Source organism: Leopardus geoffroyi, chromosome E2 (assembly GCF_018350155.1).
Source record: "Leopardus geoffroyi isolate Oge1 chromosome E2, O.geoffroyi_Oge1_pat1.0, whole genome shotgun sequence".
Classification (NCBI taxonomy): domain Eukaryota; kingdom Metazoa; phylum Chordata; class Mammalia; order Carnivora; family Felidae; genus Leopardus; species Leopardus geoffroyi.
In genome coordinates, this window is record NC_059335.1 from 54,302,290 (window position 1) to 54,315,075 (window position 12,786).

Sequence of the window (12,786 nt, forward strand, 5' to 3'; positions counted from 1 at the left end):
GAAGTTTCAACCTTTTTATTCAAAGCAGCTTCTCACAATGTATAAATACTGCATATTAGCACACATGAAAAATACAACTTCTAAGGCACCCAGAAATGTGTTCATACACGTTACAGGACCATTCACAAAGAGAGTGTACAATTTGCTCTAGACAGTCAGCATTTGATAAGTCAGAAGATTATTATCCCTCAGGACTGCACCCAGTCTCGGGAAATATTTACAACGCAGTGAGAAAGGGTCAGCTGTACCTGCTTTATAATTCTATGAAGTACTCATACTTACAAATATTCAGAACTAGTTAAAGACTCTCCCATGATAACCTGGCAAAATAAAACAAGTAGCCTAATTTGCAAAGGTCTCCTTGGATTTCGGTGTGTGTGCTACACCCATGATCAAATCCAAACACTCTTAGGGTGGGCTGGATAAGTTTTTGGTAGCCTGCTTCATTATCAGAAGTTTGGTAATAAGCCTTACCACTAGAATGTCCCTTCGTCAGCGTCGATCATTTCTCAACCAGTTAATGGATCGGTGATTTCATCATGAACGAGAAATGGGGCATCCCTTGGTGTGAGAATTGAGGGAAATTCTTCTCATGCCAAACAGGACATTGGAATGGGTCAATGAAGAACAAGAGGAGGTGGAAATTTGGCAACTGTGGGATGTTGCACAGTGTAGACACATTTTTTAAAACTCACACTGGAGGTTCCCATTCAGATGGAACAGTCTACACTGGTCAGGTCATCTGGAAGAATGCCAGACCTCCACCTTCCATGATATGGATAAAGGCTGGGACTGCACAGCAGAAACACCCACCTGAGATAGCAAGTTTCAATCTGAGAAACTCATCTTCCAGAGCCTTCTCAAGGTGATAAATCCCTCTGCACGGCCAGCCAGGCTGGCGGAAGCGAGCAGCTTCTCTGTGCCATAAAGCACGCACACCTCTGTCTGGATGTGCCCACAGTCTATGAAACTCGGGTTTTGTTGGAATAATGGAATTCTTTGGTCCTTGGTTTTATGAAAGGCAATATTTTCACAATCCTGTCAATGTGGACATCAGCAAAATGACTTCCAGCTGGGACTCATGGCACAGGGACAAATTTAATACCAGATGGAACGTTCTACACCCTCCAAACTTCCCGGAGCCCCCTGAACGAGCTCCAGCGTCAGGCCAGGTGCTGGGCCAATGAGGCATGGTTAACCCAGGGAGACACCAGAGCTGAGGCTTAAGATCAGACGTCAGTTCTTCTGACTGCCTCACACACTGCAAACACTGGAAGCAAATCTCCACCCTGATGGTAGACTGTGTGAACGCTTACTAGAGCTGAGCACAATAACTTGACTTCAGCCATACAACAGCTCTGGTCTCGAGTCACCTGTAAAGCCTTCGTGAGGAGAATCAGTTGGTAGCTACGGAAGTACAGCCAACTGAAAGGAATCGTAAGTTTTTGCAAAAATTTAAGTCCAAATCCCAGATGGTTTTGGTAGGTCTCGGACACAGTGGATGCACCACCGATGAGCTCCGCGACTTCTACTCCATTAAAATGGCCCCTGGTGAAAGGACTCAGCTGATGTGATGTTCTTCATCTAGTTTGCCTTTGCCCTGCTAAACTCAGGTTTAGTATGGCTTAACACGCACAGTTCATCGATAAGACACTCAGGGCACATGGGAATGCTGATTACGTAACTGAAATTGACTTCAGATTGTCTACACAGTAAGACTCACATGTAAACTTTGTTAACACCTCTCAAGGAGTGCTGACCTCAGCCAGGCTGGATGGTTCCAGGTCAACCACAAGGGACCCGGGGTCAACCGCCAAGGTCAAGAGCAGGAAATGCCATTTGTTCAGAACAAATGATAGACCAGCAAGCCCTCCCTGTGACCGTGTCTAAACCACGTGAATAGTACGAAGGTGGCTCCGGAAAACCTGTCCTCGGTCCATTCGTATGGTGAAAGATAAATCACCAAGGTGCCTATCTGGCCCCTGCTGCCATCAGCTCAACCAAACTCTTCGGATTAGCCATGACTTACAGACTGCACTGAGTCCATCAACATGGCTTACGTTGCTTGGAAGAAACAACCCGTATTACCCTTATTTTTATTTTTATTTTTTTTTTGCAACAAGCTTAAGGCTCTGTTCACAGACTCCATCAACTGCCACACAGTGAGACTTTATGGGGAGGTCCTAAACTACATATGTAGTTGCAAAGGTTGGCAAATTTACTGATCCTAATGGTAAGGCTTATCCACAAATTCAATACATTTTCAAATGATGCTTCAAACTCAACTACTTTGAGAAAAAGAAGATTAAACCTGCTCTCTGACAACACGAGAGCAGTAGATTCTAATGAGAAAACGAAACGAAACCATTGGCAACAAACCAGTATGCTATTTTTTGAAAGAACAAGTGATATTAATGGAAAAGATTGCCTAAAACGCATATCCTAACTTATCACAGAAATATAAAAGTTTATATTCTGAAAATAGATACTGTATTAAAGTCTGTAAGCATTTCAACCAAAATTTGCAGAAATAACTGAGCAACACTTATCTACAACAAAAATATACATGCAAGACAACCCCCAAATGGTTTCCCTTAAATATCTACAAAGGCAAAGTGTAGATTTTTAAAGATTATACAAAACCATTTACAGAGAATAAAATAAAATACTTAAGAAATCTCATTTAGAGTCTTAAATACTGTGTATATTAGTGAGAGTGTCTAAACTAATATGTACAACAGATCTAAGTGTCTGAATCCAGAAACACAGAAGAGAAGCAATTCTGCATTTGAAATATTCACTTAGGAAGATTTGAAGACGTTTCTCTTTGTTTCTCTTAAAAAATTGTTTTCCGCAGAAACTAGATTGGAAAATTGCATGAATGTGACTCAATTTCAAATTAAAAAAAGTTTACAAAATTTTCTAAACCAACAATTAATGGGAAACGCCATTCAGCATTCAGTCAAGGCTATTTTTAAACGTGGATATTTGGAGCTACAGTTGTACTGATCAGGGTCCATTTTGATTACTACTTTCCCATCCTCATACCGAACTTCATATGGAAAAAAAACCTATTGTCATGCTTCAGAGAGAACACTTCCTAGTTTAGTCTACAGTGAACAAGAATAACATTTTAAATCAATTCTCTGCTGCTTTCTCAAAGCTACCCAATTTCATTCTTAGAGGGTAGTTCTTGACAGTTTTTGCCCACAGACATTATTTGAATGTGGGAAGGGGAATGTTGGGCACAAGGGCACTAGAGTGTGGTTTCTGAATGGTGGGGAGCTCTGACCAACTTGGCAAAGTTCCGCACAAAGTCCTCTTGGAACCGGAACTAAGTCTGGCAGTTCCACCACAAGACGCTGGGTGCTGACCACCGGGGGTTGGAGCAGAGAAGGGAGGGGAGTTCTAACGCATGGCTGACAGGATGGCAAGGAGTGGGTTGCCTAGAAGGTTCCTTGACTGAAGAAGTACTCTCAACTAACTTCCCACCCGTATCTGTTCTTCCAACCCCAAAGGTCATTCTGGGTTAGGTCTGCCAAAACCAGGCACAATTCCTCAGAGACCTGCCCTGGCTCTGGAAAGGGACAGACAGGGTGGTGTGGAGGTAAAACAGGGTTCAGAGAGGGGAGAAAGGGTGCTATGGGTGGAGACAGGGCTCTGTGACCGAAGATAAGAAGTGAGAGCCTGAGCCCCCTCCCCCCCCCCCCCCAGCCCGCTCCATCTCGAGAAAGCTGTTAGGATAAACCCTGACACATCCACAACTCTGGCATTTTCCATCCCAGGTCAAATTGCTAAAAGTTACCTCGATTTCATCTTCACAGTATCAAAACAACCATCCAGAAAGTGGAGAATTCAGCCATGCGGTCTACCCCACAGCAAACAGATTTAACCTACTTCTGCCCAATTGGTGGAACATCCTCCTCGAATAGACTGTATAGAAACAACCAAAACACAGACCGTCTTTTAAGACACCTCCTGTGGTACCCAGAACCGACAAACTGACGGCCAGGAAATCTACCTGAGTAACTGTTTCATATTCTTACCTTATCATCAGAGATCCTTCAAATGTTCAGAAGTTTGGATCTGTGATATGTCCAAAGCTACAGGATTTCAGGTTCTTTCAGCAGAGAAGAGAGGTGGACATTGATCCAAAGGAACTTCCCAACATCCTCTGCCAACCCTAACAAGAATCCAGACACTGCTTCTATAGACAGAAACCCATCTGCCCCCAGAAAGTACACAGAAAGCACGGGGCTCTTTCTTCAGAGATTTAGCAGTGGTGAAGAGATTATCCGCACAACACACGGGAACGATGTCTGTCCAGGGGCTTGGGGAAAGCATACATTTAGTTTCCCAGAGGAAGAGACAGACCCAAGTGGAGATGGGACAGCAGGCATCTGGGCAAAAGCAGGTGTTTCCCTAGAGTAATCCCTTACGGCCTAGGTCTGTGGTTCCTGCAGGATCCCACGGGGACCAAGCAGAGACAGGAGAAGAAGGGAGGGGAAGGCAAGAAGCTTCCTCTTCCCTGACCCTCCCGAGGTCATGGGCAACTCAAAAGGAGAGAGGCTGTCTATAGAGGGAACCACGGCCATTGTAAGGATCGCGTCCAGATGAACTCCACACGCACCGTCTACAAGACCACGTCTCTAGCCATAGTGTAGAAGCTCAACCTGTTCTTAAAACAGAAAGCTTGGGGCTGTGAATCCCCTCCCATTGGATCTGCTCACCTTTAAAAGAGAAAGGGCCAGAAGGAGACAGGAAATGGTTTGTTTCGCCCCCCCCCCGCCCCCCCGATCAGCTGATCAGAGCCGATCAGCAGTTCCTGACGTCACAAATTAGGGACTGGGTCTGTCTCAGTACCATTCAGGCCGGAGGCCCCTTTATCTCCTTCAAGGCAGCAGAGTGAAGAAAAAAACTCTCCCATAATTTCTCCCAACAAGTATGCAATTATTACAGCTGAGAACCATTTTACATGACGAGGATCTGCAAAGCTATTCCTTCTACCCACAGGGATCCTTTCACTTACATCTCTCTGAATTTTAATTCTGCGTGGTTCATTGCTAGAATGCACCAAACGGCATGAACCTCATATGGGATTTGGTCCAGGGCAGTATGAAAATAATATCTGTGTCGACAACAGATATCATAATACATAAACAAAAATAAATAAATTAAATAAGGTTGATTAAAGAAAAACAATTTTTCCTAGTAGTTCATGTTTTTGTAAAACTAGCTTTACATATAATACACATAAATTATCAGAATTTCCACTTACATTGTTTTAAAAATATATATTTAACAAAACATTCCTAAACGTACAACATCTGGGTTTGCAAATCGCTCAACTGGGTTTTAAGACCAAGCCCTAAAAGTCACACAGATTTGCATCAGAGAGAACAGTGAGGCTGGCTCTACACAACCGTTTTCGCTCATCGGTCTGGAAATTCCCTAAGATGGACCGTCCCCTGTCACCGGATCTGCACTTAACCGGAGAGAGCCATACAGCCAAGTCTCCAAAGCAGAGGCACTGTATAGACGCAGCCTGAGTCAGAAGGAAGGGGGAGACCGGTCTTCCCCTTCCTGGACCAGGGTGGTGCATTTCGGCGAGTGGGGACTGACTGGCAGAGGCCTGGGAAGATATAGCCCTCGATAGCTCTCTAGCCAGTGGGAGGGCGGGTGGGGGGAGGGCCTGGGGGAGGCCAAGTATGCTGAGTTTCCCATCTGTTATACAAAATCAAACCAATGCAGAACAACCAAAGGACAGGAGGAAATGGACACGAGAGAGACACCTTGACGGACCCCTCAGCCAGCACACTCTGTGCTCCGATCTCCGAGGCACGGCGCAAAGCTGGAAGTCAGGTGCCCTCGAGCGTGGGGGCGAGTGGCCGGGGGCTCCTCAGACTTCGTAAATTTTGTCCTGCAGGTAGCTGAACAGGGAATCCAGGCCCTTGGAAGAACTCCAGAGCTGCTTGAGCATGAGGCATTCTTTCTCGTTCACGTCTTCGAGCACAGATTTCAGGAAGCTCCGAACGAGGCATTTCGACTCCTCCAACACCTGAAGGGAAATGCATGAGCCTCGTTAGCCGGCCCCAGGAACTCTGCTCCAGGAGAACGTACTTGGCCTATGAAGCACCAGCTAACCTTCCGATGCCCAAAGCCAGAAGAGACTGCCTCCTGTAGTCAGTCCGGAACTTCCCAGGCCTGTGACCCCAGCAATGCCAGGGATGGATTCCAGGCATGCCAAGATGTTGAGCCCTCGGCCCCTGGGATGGCCGGGGTGGGGGTGGGGGCCCATGTTACCCCCGACCGCAAGAGCTTTGTCCTTTCCCCGAGGGTCTGACACAAACTCAGTATCATTCTGTACAGGCAGCATGAAAAAGGTTGGGAGACACCCGACTTCACCTCCCCGTGCTTCTCTGTCACCTGTGAAACAGCAACAATGACACCTGGCTTAAGGATGGCTGGAACCACAGAGTAAGATAACAAACAGACACGGACGGCTGTCAAAGTATCCATCGGCCCAATATCAGTGGCGATCGTGGCAATAATCAATAACAATTTGCAGTAATTGCAGCGAAGGGTGAGAACACAGCGAAGGGTGAGAACACAGCGAAGGGTGAGAACAGCGATGACAGATAGTAATAATGCCACAGTACTACAGTAGCAACAATAATGGTAATTAATGTTAGTAATGTGGTGGTGAGAAGGGGAATGGTGGTGACGATGCCATGGTGTTAGGACAGTGATGTCCGAGGACAGCAACGAGAGCAGTGACGTTGGTACGAGTGGTAATAATGGTAATGATCCTCATCAGAGTGATGAGTGACAACGACCCGACAACGACAACGACAACGACCAGATCAGAGTAATAACAATAAGGCCACCACAATCACTACTGACCAACAGGCTGCATGAGAAGGACTCTCCCTGCTTTCTCTCATTTCTTCCTCACGATAACTCCATAAACAGGTAGTATTTTTGTCACCACATGACGGATAAAGGAAGTCTAGGTGCCCGGGGCTCCGTGACGGACGTGGCCTGCAGTCACCTGGCTGCCCCGGACGGACCGCTGCCTCACTTGGGCACAGCCGCCGTGGGGCCGTCAGGCCCCAGGCATCCTTGCACCGGCCGCGACCATCCTGTGCTGATGTCAAGGTTTCGCTTCACGCTCTCCCAAGGTGCTTTCAGATAGGAAAAGCAAGACAGGAGCTCCCTTGCTCAAGCCGGCCGGCAGGGAGCTGGGGTCTTCCTCCTTGGCCTGGGCTGGAGGCCGCCTCCTGCCTCACAGGCATTCCCCTGCAGAACACCGTCTCCCAGGCCGTAGGGCAGATTCCTTTCTCTGGCAGCTCACCCCAAAGCTCCTGATGTCAGGACTACTGACAGGAGACATTTCCTTGCAGTATTTCTTCAACAGCTTGTTCCCCTGAGTACGTCCACTGCCCAAAGGCCAGACTCCTTGCGGAGGTTGGGGCGGGGCTGGGGGGAAGCTTGAGGCCTTTGTCCTACCTTCCTTTTCAGCTTCAGTGTCCCTCCAACACCCCGTGTACCTGCACAGACTGCTATGAGCCGCTGCCTAAACCCCGCAGGAGTTTTCGGACTCCTGTGACCTCACTCACACCACTTCCTCTGCTGAGAATTTCTACACGCGTCTCCGGGTAGCTGATCCTAGAGGTCATCGGCTTTTTTCTGCCCGGGAATTCCCGAGACATGGGATTGTCTGTGCTCAAGTCAGGAAGGGTCCCCGGCAAAGTGGGATGAGCTGGTCACCGCAGTTATCAGGAAAATTAAAAGAGAATCCACAGAAAGAGGTCAGCAGAAGGTGTGGCCCATACTAAATGTTCACCAACGATGCGGGCCCAGGGCCACTCCGTCATCATCACTGGCTTCCAGGGAGCAGAGCTTACACACAGTAGGTGCCCGATCGAGGCCGATGAGGCATATCATGAAGCAGCATGGCAGCTGGGGGCGAGGGGCGACGGGCAGACGGAGACAAGGAAGGGGTGCTCACGGGTCTGACCCCGTAACTCCAGCCCAGCAGCCCCCTGACTCTGGAGGACACAAGGAGGCTCTCCCTCACGTGGGCCCTTTTCTCCCAAATCACCTTTCTCAATTCCTAGACCAGCCCTGTGGCTCCAGGAACAGCCTCCGCTCCACCCTTCAACAGGATATTTCCGTACTGTGCTCAGAGTGACTTTTATGAGATAAAATCGACACTTAATTAAAATCGGGCGCCTCTGCAGAGCTGTTATTTATTTATCCATTTCTCGGTGTGTCTTCAGAGTCCAGTGGTGATGTTTAAATGTGCCAAGCGCTCAGTGGGCAGAAGTGAAATACGAGGGCGGATATACCGGTTTCTCTCATCTCCCGGATGGCTTAAAACCCTTGGTCCTTATTTGCCTTTGTTTCTCATATTCTTTAAAAGCTACAGGTGTTTTGTGCTTTCGTGCGTGTCTAGGACTTTCTTTTAAGGCAACGTACTCTACCCCAGAGCATAAATCTCTGCTGTGTGGTTTTCAAACTGGAGATGATGGGGAATATATCTAAGGATGCGGACTTTCTCTCTCCGGGTTTAAGCTCTTGGCACCGAGAAGAGGCATCTGCGGCATTGTTACACATACACCCTGCGTGACCTCTGGCAACTCAGTCAGTCCCTTCCAGACTCATCACCCGCATCTGTAAAATGGGTCTGTTGCAAGGACAAGCACACAAAGACACAGGAACTCACCACTGCGCTGCAGGATGCCATCTCCTTGACCCGCAACATGACCTCCTGGCTGAACGTGGTTGGCCAGAAGACCTGGGACACAAGTCCCCTGCTGCATGCCTCCTGGGCAGTGAGCTTCCGTCCACAGAAGAGCATCTCATTGGCCTGAAAAAAGCAAAGGCAAAGGGAAGGCTGAGAGCCCAGAGTGACTCCCACATCTGCTAGCGAGGCCTGGGCTTGACACGCACAACTGTCCCGGCTCCCGAAGGCAGGGTCATCATCAGCTGGGAGGGTCAGATAAGCTTTGGGAACTGCTTGAAGACATCTGTGTCTGTGCACATGCTTCTGATCAGAGGGTCCACAGCTTTCTTTAAATTCCCAAAAGAAGCCGCGTACCTACTGTGGGTCCGTCTGCCCGACACCCCTCCCCACGTCTGGAGGCGGACCCACAGCAGTGGGCTTGCACCTCGGGCTGCGTCCATTTCGGTGCCGAACACATATCCACCCTATGCGATAAAGCCCTAAGTTGGAGGTGAGGGGGAAGAATCTTGAGCAGGGAGATGCTCAAGTCAAAGAGCCCAGGGCCACCCCCTGCCGTGTCCCCACTCTTTGGAGAAGTGGGTCCACCAAGAAAGGAAGGATGGAGAACAAGAGTCTTGACTGGGCTGGGATTCCTGGACCCCAGCGATAGGCTCCGCCTCTGGATACACAAGTTATGACAACCACTGCGTTCTTTTTCCTTCCCCTTTAAACCAGTTAGAGGGCTTCCATCACTGGCAGCCAAAAAGGTCCTAAATAATCCCCTAATACTAAAGCAGAGAGGTGCATCTCTCCCAGTGGCCCAGGGCTGTGCCCAGTTGTGAAGAGCCAAAGCACCCTCCCCACCCCACCTCCCCCTGCCCACTCGCCTTCTGTGGTTTCCTTTTGAACCCCACTCCTCAAAGAATTTCCTCTTGCTTTGTAGTTCACAGCTGCCATACCTGTTCTGGGAGGAGCCTAACGGAGGGGGTCCCAGGCACCGACAGCACAGCGCACCCACCACTGTGACTTCCCAAGTGACTCTCCCGCTGATAACTAGGATGGAAGGGCTACCGCCAGGTGATGGGGTCCCTATCTCCTTCAGGATAAATCCTCGCCACCTGCATGCAGCACACAATCCCTTCCCTGACCGGCCCTCCATCTGCCTGCCCCCTGCATGCTTAGCCGCTCTCGGATCGATGCTCACATGCCAGGTTCTCTCAGCTGCTGCATCTACATGTGTGTTTTTCCCTTTGTTGCGGTTGTCACTGATGGGTCATGATGACCCAGAGGACCATCTTGCTATGCCGGGGTAGAGACATTTATCAGGCCGGTAACGAGCCTACAGCATGCATCTGGTTAGAGGTCTGAAGACAAATATATGCCATTATACTTATTTAGAAACACCTCTGTCTCAGGAAGGGGAAACGAAAGCGAGGAACTCAATAGAAGGAGCCAAACAGGACACGGTCGGCAAGAACACGTCTCAGTCAGCAACATTCTTGGAGTTTCAGAAATGGTTGAAATAAACGAGAGACAGAAAGAGATAAGGCTGTACAGTGTTCACATTTTTGCAACCACAGAGGACGGGGAGGAACAGGAGTGGCACTGAGTTCGGGCAGAGCACAGTGGCCGAGATCAAAAGGGAAAGTGTTTGCTTCCTGGGCTCCCCGGCTGCCTCATGTTTCTGCCACTGCTGAGACCGTGAGCAGCCTCGAGCAGGCCCCAAGGTCCTGAATCCGAATGGCCTTACCGACCCCCTGCTGGCCCTGCCCTGTGGACGGGGTGGTGCCGTGGGCATGGGCTGTTGGGGGTCTCCACTGATCTCTTACTTGCTCCTCCTCTCTCGTGCCACCGTCAGAGAGCAACGAGCCCACACTGAAGGCATACAACGGGGGTGCCCATTCTTGCAGACTCACTCGGGGGGTGCCCCTCTGGGGGCCTTCCCTAACCACCTCTGAACCTCACCACAGTATAGCAGTGTGGACGCTTACGAGTCTCTTCCCTTCCCGGGTAGGAAAGCCAAGGTTAACGGGACCGGGGCAGAGGGAAGCATGGGCCACAGATCAGACACCCCTTGCTCGGCCTCTGGCTTTGCCCTGTGACCCTATGCAAATCTCTTTGCCTCTCTGAATCTGTTTATTCATCTCTGAAGTGGGTACCAATTGCCACCTGTGAGGATCCAACGAGACAACAGGAGAGCAGGGAAACACCACGCCAGCCACGCATCAGCGCCCACAGACAGGATTATCAGGGACGGAGCCCCCTGGGTTACTCATCTTTGCACTTCTAAGCAGGGAGGGCAAAAAGGCCTGGTGCCTTCCCGGAGCTCGTTGAGGTTTGTGGGCTCAAAGAAGGAGCAGCACCTGCTAGGCTATCACCCCACTGCCTCAGTTTCTCTGCAGAACCTAGGTAGGGCAACAGGACCTACCTTTGCAGGTGTTGAGAAAGAGTGAGTGAGACCATCATGTGGAAAGTGACCAGTAAACTAGCCTGCATGTGATGGTGAGCACAAGCTTGGAGAATCCTGCTGGGACAACCCACTCAGTCCTCTGCCATCAAAGTGCCCATGTGGTTCTGGTGTGTGATGGCAACACAGTGGACACGTTGCGCAGAGTGCAAGCATCAAAGGGACGGCAGGGAGTGCCAAAATGATCGGGCTTCCCTGTGCAGGAGTTCAGTACCAAGAGCACTTCACTAGGGGCCCACTAACTCCCGGAGGCAGCTGGCGCCTGAGGGTTTCACCCAAGGACCTCAGCCTGAGGGGAGGCGGAGGGGGGAGGGGGGGAGGGGGGAGGGGAGACCGAGAATATCCGGAATCCTAAGGATGGAAGAGGCACGAACCTTGGTCTGCTCAGCAGGTGGTGGCCACACTGAGCCCACAAGGCCTCGGAAGTCACACGGGAGTTAACCTTTCCGAGTTGTGGGATGTGAACATCAAGGCCAGAGACCAAACACGAGAAGGAACCAGAAGGCCTGGGTCATTCAAACCTTTTGCTCCTTGCCAAAGGGCTCCAACTCAAACCAGAAGACCCCCCCCCCCCCAAAGGCTTTGTGAGAGACAAACAGATAGATTACCGGAGGGTCAAGAAGAAGCCGGGAACGGAGAGAATGGAGGAAAGAGTTTCCAGGAGCATCTGTCACAGAAGAGCAAGCAGACAATGTCAGGGGTGACCACAGGCCCACCACGCTCAACTAACAGAGGTCACAGGTGTCCCATGCAATGGAATGTGGCCAGTTTTTTTCTCCAGTATCAGACAAGAAAGACACCTACACCTGCATATGTGGGTGCTGGGACTTCCCAGAACTGGTCTGGAGGTCCTTCTTGGAGGGACAAGCCATTAGGAGGAGACTCAAGCTGATTTCAGACAATAGGGTCTTGGTCAAACAAACACCACACACACACACCCCCCTGCCCCCAATTTCAGACTCACTCCTCGGAGGCGGGTCCTCCTTTGGGACACACTGGTTAAGAGCACAGACTCTGAAGCCAGACAGTTTGTGGCTCAGGTGCCACGACTGCCCCTCCCACTGTGTGACCCTGCACAATTCACCCTCCCTGAGCCTCAGCCTCCAATAGGTCAAGTGGGGATGACAACAGCCCTACCTTACAGGGTTGTAGGAGGATGGACTGAGTTAGCAGCCATCAAGCACTGGCCACGGTAAGTGCTTTCCAAGTGTTAGCTGTTATTATTACCGGCCCCTGACCACACCTGCTTCTGGCTATTGGCGCAGAATCTGTCCGCAGCCTGCAGTGAATGCCACCACTCACTCAGACACCCCTCTGCCTGTTGACACGGGACTCAGTAGGTTCCTCAACGTCTCCAGTTTAGTTTGCCATCTGTGTGATGGAAACCGCAACACAGGTTCTCCAGGTGGAACTTGCCCTGCGATCACCCAAAATCCCTTCCTGCTTCTGGGATACGCAGCAAGACTACATTTCCCAGCCTCCCTTGCAGGTAGGTGTGGCCACGCCACGGAACCCTGGCCCCTGAAAAGTGAGTGGGGACGAAGATGCCCTTTGCAGCCAGGCCCCTGAAAATGCCCAGCCTCTCTCTTCA

The 12,786-nt window shown here is 50.1% G+C and overlaps 1 protein-coding gene across 1 annotated transcript in view; it reads right to left on the bottom strand.

Annotated features, from left to right (window-relative positions):
• The window catches only part of CDYL2 (chromodomain Y like 2), a 169,952-nt gene continuing 157,166 nt past the window's right edge, over positions 1-12,786 (bottom strand). Inside the window, exons 6-7 of the mRNA XM_045439822.1 lie at positions 8,729-8,872; positions 1-6,058 (exon numbers count right to left, since the gene is read on the bottom strand). Coding sequence (XP_045295778.1) covers positions 5,900-6,058; positions 8,729-8,872 — 303 coding nt within the window. The 3' untranslated portion in view covers positions 1-5,899. The remainder of the gene's footprint in view (positions 6,059-8,728; positions 8,873-12,786) is intronic.